Source organism: Magallana gigas, chromosome 8 (assembly GCF_963853765.1).
Source record: "Magallana gigas chromosome 8, xbMagGiga1.1, whole genome shotgun sequence".
Classification (NCBI taxonomy): Eukaryota; Metazoa; Mollusca; class Bivalvia; order Ostreida; family Ostreidae; genus Magallana; species Magallana gigas.
In genome coordinates, this window is record NC_088860.1 from 30,051,594 (window position 1) to 30,070,989 (window position 19,396).

The 19,396-nt window shown below is 32.3% G+C and overlaps 1 protein-coding gene across 4 annotated transcripts; it reads left to right on the forward strand.

The window, feature by feature from the left end:
- The first annotated feature begins 99 nt into the window (after window positions 1-99).
- On the forward strand, window positions 100-18,692 carry LOC105330317 (metalloprotease mig-17). 4 transcript variants are annotated; one of them, XM_034474046.2, is made up of 14 exons: window positions 100-169; window positions 267-303; window positions 1,062-1,252; window positions 1,495-1,581; window positions 3,041-3,170; window positions 3,967-4,190; window positions 4,413-4,493; window positions 4,590-4,741; window positions 7,591-7,625; window positions 9,263-9,377; window positions 11,484-11,627; window positions 15,728-15,863; window positions 16,979-17,098; window positions 18,593-18,692. In XM_034474046.2, exons 1-14 carry the CDS (start codon window positions 119-121, stop codon window positions 18,635-18,637), a joined length of 1,548 nt encoding a protein of 515 aa, XP_034329937.1. In that variant the 5' UTR covers window positions 100-118; the 3' UTR covers window positions 18,638-18,692. The 4 variants fall into 4 exon arrangements, with proteins under 4 accessions (XP_034329937.1, XP_065925241.1, XP_034329938.1 ...); XM_066069169.1 differs by having other exon boundaries at window positions 109-169; window positions 1,206-1,252; XM_034474047.2 differs by having other exon boundaries at window positions 117-169; window positions 267-308.
- The last annotated feature ends 704 nt before the right edge of the window (window positions 18,693-19,396 follow it).

A 19,396-nucleotide genomic window follows, 5' to 3' on the forward strand; every position in this document is an offset into this window, starting at 1 on the left:
AGAAATGTGTACATTTTAGAAGATCCTTTCTTATCTTTGGCCCAGTTTCTTGATTGTGTATGATAACATTGGATTCATTGATAACACAAAATGTACTGATAATTTATACATATCTATAATGGCAGCCACTTTGACACTCATTGCTGCTTGTATACAATACGTTGTTGTGGTAGTGTATTTTTCGATATTTTTATAATTTATTTTTTAGAAATTATGATCAACATTAACATAAATTTGTGAACATTTTGGAAAACATTTGCTTTCAGACACGTTGTAGCACACAAGGGATTTATGTTCGCAGAGGTAAGGTATGCATCATTATCTTACGGTCAATGATCTTGCCTTTGGTTCCGCGCTGTTGTACATACTAAACAACAATTTCCTGACAAAAACTGAAAACTCTGGTGGATAACTCATTTTTCTGATTTTTTAAATTATGCATAAGCTTTATGTTAAGACAAATGTGAATATATATGTACAGTATACACTCCATGTTAATCTGTTTCCATTTTATTGACATTTAAATTGTCAATCTGCAAGAAGAACACAAAACAATAGTAAATCATCGATAAAAGTTCGAAACATAACAAAAAGGTGATTCATTTGCAACAGGTATTTTTGAATCTAAATGTCTATCAGAATTAATCTACACAATTCGCATTTTCTGCATTATTTTTTTTCTTAATTTGGTCAAGGTGGGGATAACGTTTTATGGACCGGACAGAAAAAAGACATGGCTACATAAAAACAACATCGAATATTCCTCTAACAAATAAGAGTATCATTGACAAACAGTTCTATATCAGCATGCAATATTTTCAAAGCTAATTATTCTCTTGCAATAGAGAAATTAAAACTGCAGACCAATGCAAGTGCACAGAAAGACAAGTATCCTAGACTCTTTTTTTCAAACATTGATTCTGAATAACTTTAAGCATTTTCTTGTAGCGGGATATTAAGAAAATTACAGTGAATGACATGTGAATTTTATGCAGACATTTGTTTCGAAAGTTGTCTTCAATCGTTGCAATTTTTAATTCTTTTTTCAATGCATGTGTCAGAAATCTCCCACCACGAGATAATAGATTTGACAATTACGGATGATGGTGCTAGGATACAATTTGTCGCTTTTCAAGAAGAAATCCAATTGTCTTTGCAAAAAGTATCCTCCACAGATTTCATGCCGAAAAATCTACCAATTTCAGTCATAGAGAACAACACTGTGCGCAGCTTTAACTTAAAGTTTAAAGAGGTATATATATGTGTACAATTTTTGGATTTTAATGGATTTTCATGGGAAGATAATAGATTTATTTATGTTCAGCTTCATGTATTTAACTGTTTTCCCTCATTTCTTCCTTTTTAAACACGGACGTAAGTTTGAAGCTTGTTATTTCACATGATTTCATAAAAGATATGAAAACTATTTATATAAATGTATTCAATTTTTTATATACCAAACATTTATATTGAGATGAACGCATTATGTTTCAGCACGGGATTGAGTTTTACCAAGAAGTGGGTGGTCTGGGAGTTTTCTCTATACAATGTTCGTCCTTCAATAACAATGCTTGCAGAATAGTGAGTAGTCATTGATATATGGGTAAGGACAATTCATAATGTACGAAACTTATGACGTATTTTCTGTTTTTCTGTACGAATTCTGTTTTCCACTATGGAATCATAAGTCATAAGTGTAATCGAAATGCCTCGAAACACGTCTTACTTGGTGATTCTCTTGAAAACATTTACATGTATCTTCATTTCACTATGTGATTTCAGAGAAAATTATTTCAGATAATATGCATGTTTACTGTGAAAGTTGGATTATTGATGATAACGTGGCATAAACAAAAGTTGTTGTGTTCCGGAAAGGAACAAAATTATTTAATATTAAGAAATGGTTTTATGATAATAACCAGTCGAGGTGGTAAATAGCTTGAATTATTTAGGCATGACCTTGAGTTTTAATGCTAGATCTGATCCAACACAAAAGGTACTGTCTCAGTAGTGTTTGATACATATAAAGTCAGTTCCTAAAAAAGTTGCCGAGGTGTGGGGTTTTCAAAAAGGAAAGGACGTTGAACGTATCCGTACTCGACTCTGTAAACTCATTAATGTACTAAGAGTGTTCAATTCGACGCCCTATTTCATGATATATACGGACCTAGGTCTTTTGCCTTCTATATAATTTTAGAAAGTCAAAAATTATGAAATACTGGGAAAAGATTTTAAATTCTCAAAATTTCATATAAAAAAATATATGAGGTCTTCCATCCAACGTGAAAGCTCTTGAATTGGTTTTGCTCTTTGGTTTAAGTAGTGTTTTGTATATACAAAATGTTCCAAACCCTTGAAAACTGTTTTCAGAAATTAAGCAAAGACTATCTGATGTTTTTTGTCCAGGAAAAAGACGCTTTCTCTGAATGTCTCTCATAATGTTACGTACATGAATATCTGTATGATTCTTTTGGTTTGCAGTACTTTTTAAGGAAATATATATCAAAAAATATTGTTTATCATGTGGAAAAATATAGATTGTCTGCACAAAAACTATCAATTGAACAAGGTCGTTATAACTAAACTGCACGTTCACGTTTGCATTTGTAGATTTTGTGTCTTAATAGGATTGAATATAAATATCAGTTCATCATATAAATGTCCAACATAAAATCATTAACGGTGTTTATAAATAAAAAAGTATTACTGGTCAAAGCTTATTTTTTCAAAGGTTTTTAAATTAACTATATATATTTTTCTTCAGAAAGACACAGGTTACAGAAATAATTTGTTTCAATTAATATGTATATCTTCGACATGATGTGATAAAATATAATATATAATACATATATGTTTATTTGATTATTACAATGTACATTTGTGGTAATATCTTATCATGACAGATGTGTCTGTGTACTGTCAACACGAATTATGCATTAACATGGATTTATACAATGTCTATAAACCATGTGTTTTTGAGCTAATAAACAATAGTATACTATATCTAAGTAACTCAATGCTTACTTAAAAATCTATTAAGGAAGGATATACAATTATCAACAACTACGAAGTAATAATTACACCTGTGGAAATGTCCGACCACTTTAGACGGGATTCGTCTTATAATGGGATATATAGAATATGGTGGCGTTCAATACCCATTGAAAGAGGTATCTTAGATTAATATTTCACATTAAAAGACTATCTTTAGACTGCATTGTGACTAAACAAGTATTGTATTTTACCTGCGAATGTCTTATACAAATAAAGCAAAAAGTGTGTAATGAATACTGGTAGGTTATGAAAGGAAACGCATTGATTCCTTTGATATGCGTTGTAGACCCATAGAGGCGCTAAAAGCTCATATGTGGCATTGTCTTATTTTATCTTTTCATGGTGATATTATAAAAGGGAGAATGGGTTGTGACAGTAACGCCCTATTCTTGCTGTATTCGTTATTGGCCTTTAATGTTTGATTTGCATTTTCATTTCCTGTTCTTTGCTTTTATCAAAGTCTATGAACTGCTTGTAAATCCGGGTCATTAACTTCAGGACTGTATATCCGTTGCTAAACTACATTCTAGCTCTAATACAGTTGTTAAAGCGTTTTTATTCCACTTTATCTTCCCGCTGAAAGATTCCAGCAGATAATTGACCAAATCATGGTCATTTTCTCAAGTTCGCCCGGAGTTTTAATCAAGGACGAATCAAACGGTTTTGCAACCGTCCTTCTTTTCATTATCTATTTCTTTTTTGTGCTCTTTTGATCAGATATGTGTTCATATCAAGGCAAAAAAAAAAAAAAAATTCATAAATTGAATGAAAGCGTTTTACGAATTTTATACATAATGTATGAACTTACACTACGTTTCTTATATGACGATAAACTTCAATGGAGTGATGCACTAAATCGATTAGTTTTAGGCTTATTTCATCATGTCAAGAATAAAAGAGAATGATTTGCAGAATTTCAACCCAAACGTGAAGCAGATGGTCGCATCTCAAAGTTAAAGAAGAAATTCCTCTTTGGATTGCAAGATGATGTTGCTCCAATCCCAGGGACAGTGGATGCAAACGTTGAGGTGTTGGTGTGGACTGACTTGTCGTACATTGACTCCTTTCACCAGCTAGTGCAGCATCCTCATGTCGAAACAGACGTGTTGAAGTACGTGGCTACGGTGGTGCATGCGGTATGTTTGATAGGACCTCGTGACAATTTCTCTTTTACCATCATCTTAAGTCTTTGTCGTAATATTTTGATAGATTTTATCGGAGGTTTTGATTTTTTTTAAATCACATGTATTTAAGAATTAGTGTACGAAAGAAAATATAGCTTTAAAAATCAGTTTTCAAAGAATTTCTTTTGTTGAAGTAAAACTTGTCAAGTAAAAAGTATAATCTTCTTTTCGAAGGGAAACCAGATGTTCCACAACGGAATAAAGGATCCGTCTTTGAACATATCGATATTTTTAACGGGTGTTGTAATCTGCAAGGTAAATAAAAAATGCTGTAACTCGACGTTTGTGATGTTTTGTATGTAACGTGTTACGCTAATATAAGGTCTACACTCCCTGATATCTATTATTTAGTCAGCAGACTGCAGTCGATTTACCTCCGACCTGCTGCACAATGGCACAGTGGACAATCACCGGGCATTGGATCTATTTGCAGAAACTCTGGCTTTGGCCTATGGTAATCACACACTGCGGTTCCACTACGATTATGCGGTGGCTTTCACTCGGTAAATACTAATTTAACAGTCGAAAACAAATAATGCAATTGTCAGTGACGCACATGGCTTTATTCAAACAGGCAAATATCAACCCTTTCCTCAAATGTTAACTGATTTTGAACTCATTACCGTACGGTTACTTTGTCTAAAAGAGCATTGATAGTATTGACTAGGAGTTTATTTCGCAAAAATACATAGACTGGGCCTTCTCGGACGTATTGACCTTTATTTGAAACGCAAACAGCCAACAGGATATCTCATCAATTGATAGCAACTTTTTTCATCAAGTATGACAAAGCAGAGTCCTTCCTCGTGACAGACGAACTAAGAGCAGCGGCGTTAATCTGATTCGTCTGACACTGATTGATGAAGACATAAAATTCCAATGGCGAACAAGCGGCCGCTGTCCACTCACAAACGGTTACACACATAGAAGTACCTTAATTGTAAGAAAATAGTCCTTACGAATCACAGAAAGCCATTTCAAGGCTTGTCTTTGTAATGACGTTTAGATTTGCCAAAGACCGACACCTAGAATAAATAAGCCAACCTTGAGCCAAGTCGTGACGAGAATACAATGTAATGCAATAACCTCTGGGATCCTATATATAAAGATATAAGGGACAACAGTTTTATTTCAAAAACTATCTTTATAAATGATCAGCATAAGCAGAGAGATTCCTGTCGCTAGTAATGCGATCAATCATAACCATGGGTGATGTCAAGCACCGTTTTCATTGTGGAATAAATATGGTAATAAATCCGATTTTCAAATGTTTGCTCAAAACAGCATATAGTGAGTACAACTTCAGGGGCCATGTAACACTATTAAAACCATAAAAACAAAGTCACGCTCAGCGCTTTTGGGCATACCATTATACTTTTTATCACACTGGTGATAGAATTCACAGTGGTGATAGAATACAAAGTCTTCTCGATCAATATAATATCAGTCAAATTTGACCTGTGAATAAGGGGTTCCTTTAATAAGTAAGCTTATGGGCTTGCTTAGAGTGTGTCTAAAGTGAAATTTCGTAGAAACTGTGTAAGATTTCTACTAAATAATGGATTGTTTAACTTACAATTTCGGTTTATATATTCTTTTCTTTGTCATTATATTACTACAACTGCAGCGCTACTTTTCGAATCTCTACAAAAATCTGTTAGTTTTGCAAACATGTGCATGGTACAGTAACCTCGGTTGACCAAACATTGTTGTTTTGTTATTGCTTCATTTGAAGAAAGCTAATGTTCGAACCCCATATGTTACCACTCAAAGACATTGAGTGTTCCTTTTCCCAATATTAGGCAACAGAAGATCTTTAGGGTGAAATAAGCACCGGCAAGATCCGCGGAAGAGCATCGAGTAATACAATATACATGCATAAACGATACCTTCTCACTTCCACAAAAGAACAGTAAAACCAATAAATTTAGATTAATAATGTTTTGATTGTTATTTTCAAAGAATTCACTTGAAGAATAAGTCTAATCTTCTTTTCGGCTTCTTTAGATATCAAAAATAGATCTGGCAAAATATATTTTATATTTTGAAGTTTTAGAAAATTAAAAAATCAGAATTTATTTATTTATTTATTTATTTTATTAATTTATTTTTTGGTGACTATTACTTAATATACCTGATAAGGAGTATATTTTTGGCTTATAATTTGTATAGGAAAATACCAATTTTTTTTTAATAAAATTACTTTTAATAACGAATGTAATTAACATTTATCAAATAATAATAATTATAGCTCCAGGGATTTTTTTACTCATCAGTAATATTAATTGCGAATTTTTGTTTATAATTTTGCTAAAAAAAATCTGATATTCCAAACAAATTTCAGCTTTGCAAGCTTTTGAACACATTCAGCCTGTAAACAAATTTGTGTAAAAATCTCTAAGATTTGTATTCCCGCTGTATTACTTACTTTGCTTTTGGGTTATTTATAGCCACCTACGGCTACAAGGTTTTCATAAAATGTAATAATGAGAAAATATTCCAAATAAGATAAGAATAAAAAAATTAGCAAAATATCTTAAAAATATTTTTTTTTAAAAAAGAGAAAATATGGGCTATGTTTTATTTTTCCAGTTATTTATATCAGTTTGTTAGTATTAAATATGTAAACATGTTGTGGCATTATCATTTTAATGAAGAAGAAAAGCTAAGCATTTCAAAAAAGATGAAGTGATATGCCTTCATCTGTTTTTATAATCATTTACGTGTGTGTGTGTGTGTGTGTGTGTGTGGAGGGGGGGGGGGGGGGGGTATTGGCTTTGACCTTATCTAGCTACTATAATAAGATTGTCAAATTTTAATGAAACTGTCACTTGAATGGTTCCTTGTGAGAAGATTTTACGAATTTCTGAATATTAAAAGTATGAGAAGACTCCCTCCTTAGTAAACATGTGGGCTCAAAATTATTGCATATATACGTTTGCATACCTCGTTTACTTTGTAATTGACGGTTTTTCTTCTCGGAAATAAAATTTCAAGAACAAGAAATTCATGAAAATGGCGAGCATACTGATGTTAACCCGATTACTATGGAAACATTACATAGGTCATCGACCATTCAATCAGTACCAGTTTGTTTTTTTGTTTTGTTTTTTTGAACATACATAAATCTGGAAAACAACCCAAAATGAGTGATTTGGAACGTTTTTATGTAATTGGCAAATTGGGCAGTAGAATTGGAAAATCAATTTCTTGGGAAATTCGATGTCCAGTTTCTTGACCTTTATGGAAGAGGCATTTCGTTAGAAGGAATAACATACTAGAATATTTTTCTTTTAAATATATCTTACAACTACATTAATAATGGCAAAAGACTTCTTTTTGGTTTTCCCAGATATGATTTAGTCGACCCAAATGGAACACCGATTGGTAAGTTTGCTTTATCTCTGGTTAAAAATATCTAAATGGGAATAAAAAGTTCTTTTTTTGGTGTTTGTTGATGGGTTTAACAGACCTAAGTAATGTTTATAACTTAAAATAAATAAAGTTTAAATATTTTGAATAGATAGTCACAGCTTTTATGATGTACAAAATCGCATGGTATGTGAGTAAAGCAAGCACGTACAATGTATAACCCAGTCAAGAGAGCATAAAAAAGAGGCCTATGGGCCATATCGCTCACCTGAGCAGTAATAGCCTTAGTAAAATCGGCTTTTAATGTGAAGTCATATGCATGATAGCTGGACAAAGTAGTGGAATAGATTCTGTATAAAAAGATTTTCATATTGTTGTCCAGACATTATCAAGTAAAAAATTAAGCATCTTTTGTAACAGGAATATTTTATGGTTATATTACCAACTGGGTATCGCAGTTCTCAAAAAGACATTAAACAACTGCTTTTATGAATGCATGTATACTTACACCCAACTTTGAACCTCTTGCTGGGTCAAAAAATGTTGAGGGACCTTAGTTTAAACAATAAAGAAATAGAAATATGTCAAAATGCTTGCATTAAAGTACAAAAACTTAGTGCATGGTGTGACCCAATCCTACCACCTGGGATCATGATTTGAGGAGGAACAGAGTGTATCATAATTCCTTGGCTAGCAAAGATGTACTTAGGGATGCTCTCACACAGTTTACAGCTATTTTGGTCTCTATTTCCTATTTTAGAAAATTGAATTTCCTTCACCTAAGAATGCTTTGTATCAAGTTGAAATCGGCCAAGTGGATTTGAGAAGGAGTCGAAAATGTGAAAAGTTTCTAGACAGACGGACAGACAGACGGAAAAAGATAGGAAAAGCTAACTTGAGCTTTCAGCGCAAGTGAGCTATTGATAAATACGTACACGATATGACCTTTTACTTTCGTCCAATATAAAGAAGAGCAATGACACTTCGTAGCCTTTTATTCAATTTATGAAATGAGTTGACGGTTTGCTGTGCGATATTTCATAGAGGGAGAATGTCAAATCCAAAGAGACTAGCATAAAGCTGAATAAGGGACAATGAAATGTAGGATGGTAGACTCAATATCATTTGCTGAACAAAAGACACAACATCAAAACAAAAGTTCAAAAGTTGACAGAGCTTGACTGTTGTAATATCCTCGTACAGATGGAATGAAAGTTTGGACACCTTGGGAATATCTATAAAGCAATACATTCTGATAATGCCATTCTGTCGTAGTAATAAGTTAAGCGTCCATAATAAGAATTAGTTGGTTTTTTTATCATTCCAAACATAGTTTTCTAATTATCGAAATAACGAAATCAAGTCAACGCTTGTTCCTCGGTTGACATCCTCTGTTACTTTTAATTAGTGAAATAAATTACAACAAATTACCAATCAGATATATATTAAAAGTTAACATATATGATATCTCTTAAAATGAGTTAATATTTTTAGTTTTTAAGATTTAAAATTTAAACATTTTTTTAGGGTCAGCGTTTTCTGACATCTTTATACATGTAGAAAGGTCGCCTCAAGGAGACTATGGCGGTCGCCATCCAGCCCTCTCAGACTTTATCTTATTTCTGTAAAGACTTATTTCTCTCGTCTTTTAGGTGTTTCTTTCACTGATGATATTTGTTCAATTCGAGACGGAAAGTCGTCCTCCATCATTGAGGATCAAGGCGGTTACACTTGTATTGGGACATTGGTACATGAATTGGCACACACGTAAGAATTACTGCATAGCGTTCCTTGCATCTGTCGGTGCCTCACTATTTGACAAAGTGGCACAGTATATGAAATTTGTTAAACGTTAAAAATTGTTTAAACTAACACTTGTCTTTTCTTCTTTTTACCCTTTTTTCTTCGCTTTCACTTTATCGAGTAATTAGGTAATATTTCATGTAATGATCATCTATTAAGTTTATTTGAAAATAATGAGAATGATGACGTTCTTATGTGTGTATGTGGATTAAGAATGATAAGACTTTTTTAAAATAGCCAACAAAATTCATATCTATAAATAGAGCAAACCAAGACAAGAAAAAGATAAGTAGTGTTCATGTAATGAAATTGGGCTAAAGAAATGTTAAAAATTGAATTTTTGAATTGATTGCAACGAAATTACTGATCTCTCTAGTGGGCGAGTTTTAAAAGGAACAAATATATCAAAAGTGATTTCAACAGCAATTACATGCTTCCAAATGCTGTCATTTTGAATATAAGTACATTTATTCATAATATCAAAAAACCACTGCGTCTAATATGCTAATAAAATTTATGTACATTATGCTTTTTAAGTGCTTTAGTTGTTTAGCCTTGTATTAAGGACGATTCTGGCCGTGATATACAGCATTCAAGACTAATGTTTCTTAATACGAGTTTTAATTATCATGGGTCTTATAGTTACTCGTTACTCTTTTAACGGAATATTGAGTACACGTTTTAAAGATACCAGTTAATTTCATTTGTAATTTACCTAATTTACCTAAATGGCGTTTGGGGCTGGAAGTGATGATCTGTAATCAATCAAATGTCTTTGTTCACGAGTTCCCTGGAGAACAATTGCAATAGCGAGTTTCTTAAAGAACTGGAATTTTGTACAAAGATTTCACCAGAATTTTCAATGTAAACTAATGTCCTTTGCCTGTTTGTCCTCGTAGACAAGAATGTCAACATTAAAAAAACATTCAACACAATGTCGCACTTCTGCAGGGCCATAATACCTTTAAAAAATACTTAAATGTGGACAATTCTGATATACGAGTTTGTTTTTATGACGTGTTGATACTGTTTATGGCTGTATAATTCGGTTAGTGTCTATCAGTTGCACTTGGTGAAGAAGACAACACGGTCTACCTCTCCTTTAATCAAGTTAGTAAATGCCAGTTGTGTCGTCTAATGGCACCTAAGGTCGTTGTTACGACACTAATAATATTTTCAATCTCGTGATGTTTCTATTCTAAACGAAGTAAAGGAACTTAAATTCGAATTAAACAGTATTATTGACACTTCTCCCCTTATAATTGTATGTTTTGTACGTCTAATGAGAGTTTTTTGCGTTCGAATTCTTTGTAATTTTCTTCCAAGTGATCAATCTTGATAAGGCGTTCTTAAGAATGATTCACAAATCACGAAAACTAAGGCAACGGTTATTTCTTTGTTCCTATTATCTGAAAACCTTGTGGATTATCTGTTTTGGATATTAAAATGAAAAAAGTCTCAAGAATATGCTGTCCAATTACATGTATGATTTTTTGCTAATCATTGATTGATTGCAATATATTAACGCAGTGTCAATTTCTGTTGGGAATCATGTTTGTAGTTTTAGGTGGATCAGTAATCATAAATAAACACAACTTTGATTGATACCAAGGTAGCCCAGTACAATTTGAAATAGTATCTCAAATCAGCAAAAAGTTTGCAATTTTGGATTTAAAAAAATTGCTTTCGAAAATTTAATCTAATTAACATAAACAAAAACCCCAGGCGGATTCGAACTCATTGTTCTGCAATTCACAAGCCCGATACTTTATCCACTGGGTTATGACGATATTCAAAATGATTGATACGAACAAGTTCGAACAACTAAACAAAACATTTAAATGGCGAAGTGTCTAAAAAGTATACGTCTTAGTACCTTATTTGTTTATATCTCCCAGAAAAAATTTGTACAAATTGTAGATGTAATATTTTAATAAGCTCCCAGAAAGAGTTAAAATCTTGATATTGAAGTTTCGGGGGTGGGGGGGGGGGTTGAAAAAATTATTCTTAAATTTTGTGTTATTGTATTTTCCCAAAACTGTGTTTCACTGATGCTTTGTTTGTTCTTAGCCTGGGCTCTGATCATGATGGATGGTTCCGAGGGACGCAGTGTGACGCCAGCAATGGTTATATAATGGCCTCCATCTCCCCCCTTACCACCAACGGATTCTACTTTTCTCAGTGCACAATCAATTCCATTAAAACAAACTTAATGTAAGTTTTCTTTTTTTCCATTGTTTGAGAAACACTTTGACAGTTGGACACCTTTCTTTATTTCATTTGCACATACTAACGTCGCTCGAGAAAAATGAATTTAAATGCATGATGGCTACACACTCGAGATCATCTATTTGTGTTTTATTGTCAAGGAAAATTATTGAAATTATTGTAGGGCAACAAAAGGACAGTTTAACTATCTGTTTTTCATATTCATTTTCAAATTGCCTAAAGTAACCCGAGTGGTATTTTCTCGTAAAAAAAGAACTCTACCTTTAAGTGTAGTGTGTTCTCTAGTAATTTTCTGCGGTTTTTATAATCTTGAAATAATGGTCTTGCGTTCGTTAAAAGTTCAAGTTTATTTGAGTTACTTAGAGTTGTTACATACTTACAGACGTCAATACTTTTGCATTATGTGCCATAAAACTTCGACATTTTATTTTCATTACAGAATAAAACTCCAGTTCTCGTTACAGATTATAGCAAAAAAAAAACCCACATTGTTGCTCTATCGATCGTAACTCTATTCCTGCTAGAAAGTCATGTCGATGTCTTTGAATCTCTTATTCTGAGCCTTTGGGTGATTGAATATTTTCATACTTTGAAACAACAGAATCAAGTATCTGATTTCTTCAGTTCCACTTAAAACAAGTCTCTCTAGAGAAATCATTGACATTGAATTGTCTTTGCTGTCATATCTTGTGAACAATTTGATTATATTATAATCGTGCCAAACTTCATTTGACAATCGACAATACGTTATGCAGACTATAGATACAATGTATGATTTTTCTGTAAAAATATTACCTTTATATTACATTTTTCTCTAATGATTCGTTGCATTCTTATTCTATCGACTGTTAATTAGCGAATACCATTAATCAAAAAAGGAAATTTTACAAATCTCAACAAAGATGTAAAGCTTGACGGGTTTATATTGTCTGATTCATCTTGTCACTTTGCTTAAATTCTTCTCTTCACTAAAAATATCCTTGACTTTATGGAAACATGTAAGGGATTCGTGATATGGTGCAATGATGGTTTTTTTTTTTACATTATAAACACAATATTAAGAGCTTTTATTTTTTTCATAAAGTCATACAAAAATACATCTTGTAGTCCTACAACATCGAACTCATTTTGTGGATATTTTATCTTTATTGGCCGAGAGCTATGGTTCAAATTTGAAGTTCTTCGCCAGCAAATGATGACGTAGTAATTTGAATGATAATGCTTGAGGCAGCTTGAAAATCAAATGAAGAAAGCTATACGGCAGGTCGATAACGCACGAACCATTTTCTGTAGGCTTAAAAAATAATTTGTATTAATTATATCTACATTTTTGTAATGCGCTGTTGTTGCGATACTAAGTAGAGTACTGTATCAGAGATATGTCTATCCATTGTACCAAGCATGGCGCACTCCTAGTAGGTGGTTGTGTTGGATGCATTATCTTTATGATTTTCTTTAAGCTGAATTGATTCTTTATCACGTTTCTTTTTAAACTAATCAGTCATTTTTAAACGGCCTTTCCTTTCTTCTTCTCAAAGGAAAAATTAAACAAAAATATTAGCACCCCAACTAAGATTATAAACAATCAAACTATTCACTCTTGTGGAGTTTTATGTTAATGTTCCTGGCACTCAATGGATATACCAGTATATCATTTGTTGGTCGTATGTCTATTGAAAAGATACGACATGTCCGGATAGTTAGTATTATTGGTTCATTTAGGGATAAGTGTGTAAAACACAATTTTATTTTGCGCATTGGTCGACATTAATGTGGCCAAACCATGTTTTTCTATTTATTGGTTCTTTTTAAATCCGACATTTCTTGGCATCGGTTCAGATATCTGTTTGGACCACCATATTCAACTATTTACCAGATCGGTGATTTAATAATAAACTGTCCTTCCACACCCATCCCCTCAATTTAAGACTGATTTCTTGAATGATTGTGTATGAATTACTAGTATTAGATATCTTGTTAAAGACAATTAAATGTCACCCTTCTTGGGAAGTTTTGCGATAGTTTACAATGTACATGTAAGATTGCTATTTAAGACTTGACTACACTAAAGGTTCTTGATATGGATAAATTGGATTATACTTACATGTATGTGGCGATCCTTCTTATGAAGGATTTATCTGGCCCCAGGATCATGAAGCAAACTTAGGCTGAAGTCAAAAATATACACTATCTTAACGTTTATTGATTGAAAACATTAACAAAAATGAAATGCTAAACGAGTATTGATATTAACGTTGTCAATTAAAAAATTCAATCGTCATTTTATGATGTTTCATGATCCTGAGGCCTGGTTTTAGTCTTGGAACATTTCCTAATGCTAGAAACCTGCATGCACTTTTGTATTATTTCATGTTTATTAAGATAATGCTGTTTTGTTTTTAGGGTTTTTTTTGTTAATTTTTTTGTTTGTATTTTTTTTTTATTTTTTGGTTTTGTTTTGTTTTTAGGGTTTTTTTCTTTGTTTTCATTTTGCATTCATTGGCGGTTAATCTTGGATTAAGCGGTTCTCTGCGATTGTACATGTTTATTTGCAAGAATCCCGCGTTTTTACTTGCAGCAATTTTCTGCTATCTTGAAATTGAGCCGTTGAACTCTCGTAAATAACAAAATTACAAATTGTTATATTGAACCAAATAGTCAAGCCAAAAAGTTTTCTCAAATACATATAGGATTCCATCCTCCACGTAATGTAATTACGTGTAATTGTGAGAATAGAAACCTAAGTACTTGTTCCGACTTAAAATCCAATCTTAGGAAGAAGCAGTGCTGTAATTAATCGAAGGTAATGCGAAGTTCAACATTCTTGAGAGTATTTATTTGATAATTGTCTTAGAGCGACAAACAATTTTCTTGTACGCTTCTTGTCTTCGTGAAATTGTAAAACTTCAGTGCAGATTTATCTTAACGTTGGAGGACGTTTGGAGGATTTCCCACAAAATAGGGAATAACCAACCAATTTTTTCCTGAAATAAATGTAGTTTTAGATATCTGTCTCAGATCCTTTTCATGTTTTGGTTTAGTTTCATTTATTTATTTAATTTTGATTTTCATAAGTTTATGTGTCAATGTTGACAACATACCAAACTACTTAATATAGTTTTATTGCCAATCACCAGAAGGTGTTTCGTTTAATCTGATTCAGTGTTCAAATGGAGTTTTTTTTCCAGATGTATCTTATTTTAGTACAAAATACATGTAATGTAAATCTCCTATCAGTTTATAGCTGTCTAACACTAACACCATGTTTTATTTATTTGAATTTTGATATGCTTGTGTCATTGTGTTACGTAATAATTAAATCAGGACGTCATTGGTCTGATTTTTAAACTATGTTAGGGTTTTATTTATTATGGTATTTAGTACTAGTGGTGTATATCAAACATATATACGTGTATCGTGTTTATCATTGCTTTATTAAAAATACTTACGGAACCAATCAGTGCATATTTTTTCTATTGTTTTCATTCCTTCTATAATATATAAAAAATTAAACACCAAATAGTATGCAATAATTTCAGTGTTCCTAAATGATAAAAAGAAATTAAATCACCACATATGACTTCGGATGACTTAGTTAGCGCCATTTGTTTGAGTTGTACATAAAAAAAAAACTGCCTGTCGTGTATTATGGTCTTCAGCACGTCTTGGCGCGGAGAGCGTCGTATCAGTGGCGGCACGTCGTTAGGTGGATTCTTGAGTTTTAATAAGATCCCAGCGGTGCCACATTACCAATAATAACCCTTCAGAACTAAATGTCCTAATCATGCAATCTATTGAAAGAGTAGGAACAAGTTTGTTATTTTAACATGTTAATCCACTTTAAACTGGTAACTTTAATCTTATATAGCGGGAACATTTTATGTATTTTATTGAAATTATCATACTGGAAATGCTGAATTTACAAGCTACTATAGTATCTTGGTGTCAGTTTTGTTTTTACACCCATTACGTAAATTCATATTTATTTATTTTTTATTTTAAATTTAAACATTTATATTTGGGCAATAGTGTTATTGTTTGATAATAACAACTCTTCTTCATCTGTCTTTTTTTTTAACTTTTAGGAAGCCCAACGCTTCTTGTGTGTTGGACAGCCCCCACTTCACTCCTCACTATGAGACCTTGACCCACGAACTGCCAGGTCAAATCTACAACGCCTCGGAGCAATGTCGACAGATCTACGGAACATCCTTCTGTCTGGTGATTTTCATACAATACATGTAACACCCGTGTAACGATACAAATCTTACCCTTGTACAATGTAGCAATTTCTCTTCCTATGGGTTCTTAGGCTTTCTCTAATATGGTATTTAATGTTCAAAACGCATTCATTTCTTCCCTGAAATGCAACAACTAAATGGATTCAAATGATGACAAATTACGTCATTATTTTTTTTTACAAATAAAATCAGTGATCAATCAGATATTGAGAATGAAAGTCATTTGAGGTACATGTATTTCGAATCACCACTGGCGCGTTTCGCGGTTTTTTTTTTTAATTTTAAGTGCAAGAAAAACCAACAAATGAAACTTTCTAGCAGGCATGCCTCGTCAAAGATAATTAGTTATTTATGTGCAAAATTTAAACAGGAAATATATACATGTATATATCATACATTAACAAATTGATTTGTGATTTAAAAAAAAAATCTTAATTGTTGGATTCTACAGATAGTTCATGCGCAGGCGCTGCATATCCACAATTTAAATAGTCTAAAATATTGATTTCTTTACTTTTTGTACAGAAATAATATTAACTATTTAGTATATAACATTTTTTTTGCTAGTTTAGCTACTGATTCAGAATACCCGGAAGTGACCCGGAATACACTATAGTGGTGATGTTTTATGAACCCCTGTCAAAGTCGCTATATCACAGATAGTAATATGTTATGACACAGATTAGTCTCCTAACATAATTTTTTTCTGTTTGTACCAAACAGCCAATAAAAAATTGTAATTTTTACATATTTTGCAACCAAGTTATAAAACGTGATTTGAAATCTCCCAAATGACTGTATTTTACAGGCAGGTTTTGTTATTTATGTGTTTTATCAATATTGCATGACGGTATTTATTCCCAAAATGCAGCAATCAAATGCAACGAAATGATGACACAGCGTAGAGTTTATAGTTGAAAATTTGACGCTTAACCACTCTAACAATCAATCAATCAACATTTGTCTTACGTCCAGAGAGAGAGAGAGAGAGAGAGAGAGAGAGAGAGAGAGAGATCTTTGGTGCAAATAAACCATAGCAAAGTTGTGAGCTAAGGGACCAGTTGCCGGGTTTTTTTTAGTGTTTATTTATTATAGAGCATCGGGACGACTCTCGAGGACATCTGCCATAAGATTTACTGCTGGGACCCCGTCTTGTCCAATGTTTGTTCCGCCAAGTCCTCAGCGGCTCCCGGAACTTCCTGTGGACGCAAAAAAGTAAGCAGTCTGTGTTAGCGCTCTCTCGTAAAACGGTCAAATAAAGTAGTATTCCGTGGGCGTTAATAAAATGATTTAATTGCCAGTCTTTCTGGTCGTAAAATTAATCATATAAACAATAGACTCCATGTATACGATCGACCTTCGTTTGGCGTTATCACCCTATAACACTGTAGAGCAGGGATGGGGTCAATTACAATAGAAAGTAATCAATTAAATTACAATTACTTGCTTAAATCCTTCGATTAAATTACCATTACCATTACAAGAGTTTTCAAATGTAATTAACTAAATTACAATTACTTTGCAGATGTAATTAATTAAATTACATTTTCATCAAAATTTACTAAAAACCATATATGTACCACCTTGATATTCAATAAACATTTACAAGTCATATCCCCTAACCTACACCTATCATGTCAACTAAAGTATTTCCTGCATGCAAAACTTTTCTTCTGAAAATTTTCTCCTTTGCATTTAAATCCACTATTTTTTCATAATAAATACAATGCCAAAAATACAGGTTAATATCGGGTAGAAGGCAGACTATAATTGATATCAAAACATAATTTACACTTGTTGTTTTATACCTAATTGTTTGCAACAAGGGAATACACCCTGTGGACATGTTTGGCATCTAAAACGTAAAACCCATTTGAAGCCATACATTTTAGCTCTATGTTTTTTAGGCTATCAATTACAAAGCATGACTTGATAGTTCATTTAATTTAGATAACACTGATTTTGTTTGTTTATTAAACAGTTATTTTTATTTAACTAATTCAATGATAATTGACACACTAACTATTCCAATAAGAATGAAAATAAGATCAAGCAAATCATCAAATACATGTGCTTAATGAAATTTGGGAAAACTTATGATTAGATATTGAATCACTGAAAAAATTCATTTTGAAAATTATTTAGTATAATTAATATGATAAATTATTAAATAGTTCAATAATTTTTACTACTCTTCCTTACTTTACCTTGTACCATCGATAGTGTGGGAAACAATGGGTAGTGAACAGTTTCATAATTTATATGTACATCAGTGTGTAATTGAAAGTAATTGAAAAGTAATTGGAATTACATGCCTTTTTTGAAAGTAATTACTTGAATTACTATTAAATGTAATTGAAAATTTGACCAATTACACATTACATACAATTACATCAAAATGTGTAATTAATTACACTCAATTACCATTACAAATTACCATTACCCCATCCCTGCTGCAGAGGAATCACAATCTAAACGAGTATAGTTGACCGTTTTACTTGTCTCATCAAAGGATTTGACCTTAATCTGTATATGGACAGGTTTGAAAATAAATATTTATCCACATATAGGCGACACATACCTTTTTTCATCATTATTGCATTTAAGATCATTTTTGCAAACCTTTGTTCGATTCTTTTCTCTGTTTTGTTTTATTGCAATCAATCAAGATTTTCTTTCAATCTGATTTTTATTTCATTTCATTTTCAGTGGTGTCAGAATGGAGAATGCATCTATGATGACCGTGCACCATAGGCCTAACTCTTATTTTTTACTGCTTTGTTCTCGCTGTGTATGGTGTCGATTAATTGTGAATAAATTTGATGTTTTTTGTTTGTTTTTGTTTTTTTTATACATTGTAAATTGAACAGAGTACGGGTAGGTATATTTATAGATTAATGTTGGTTAATATGTGCTATATCCTACTGATTTTACAGTATAAAGCTCTATTTACTATGAATGTAGCTGCGTATCGTCAAAATATGCAATATGTATCCATGTCGGAAGACTATTGAATTTTCTTGTAGCTTGATGTGTACATGTGTTGCGACCAAATAAGTATTCTCTTTTGAGAATGGGACGGGCGTTCATCAAGGAATAAGACTACATTGCAGCCATTCTCCAGAAATGGTTCCAAATACATGTATGGGATTGCTTTCAGTGAAAAATGAACTTTTGATATTCGTGTTTTAATTGTAATAATATTGAAGTACAACTATTCGCCGATATAATTATGAAATTTGACACACCAAAATTTCTTCGTTCACGAAATATTTGATTTTGACGACCATATTAAAAACCCTGTTACGGAAGTCAGTAGTGAATTAATGCAACTAATCCTCGGCCTGTACAATAACAGTAAACATCACTAGCCACTTTGTTTGATATCATATTGAATACGAATGACATATTTGACGGAATCATGAAGAATTTAAATTTAAGGGGAACATATTTTCAAAAATATCTTTATTTTAAGAAAATCTTTATTTTCAACAATAAAATAGAAAATAATGC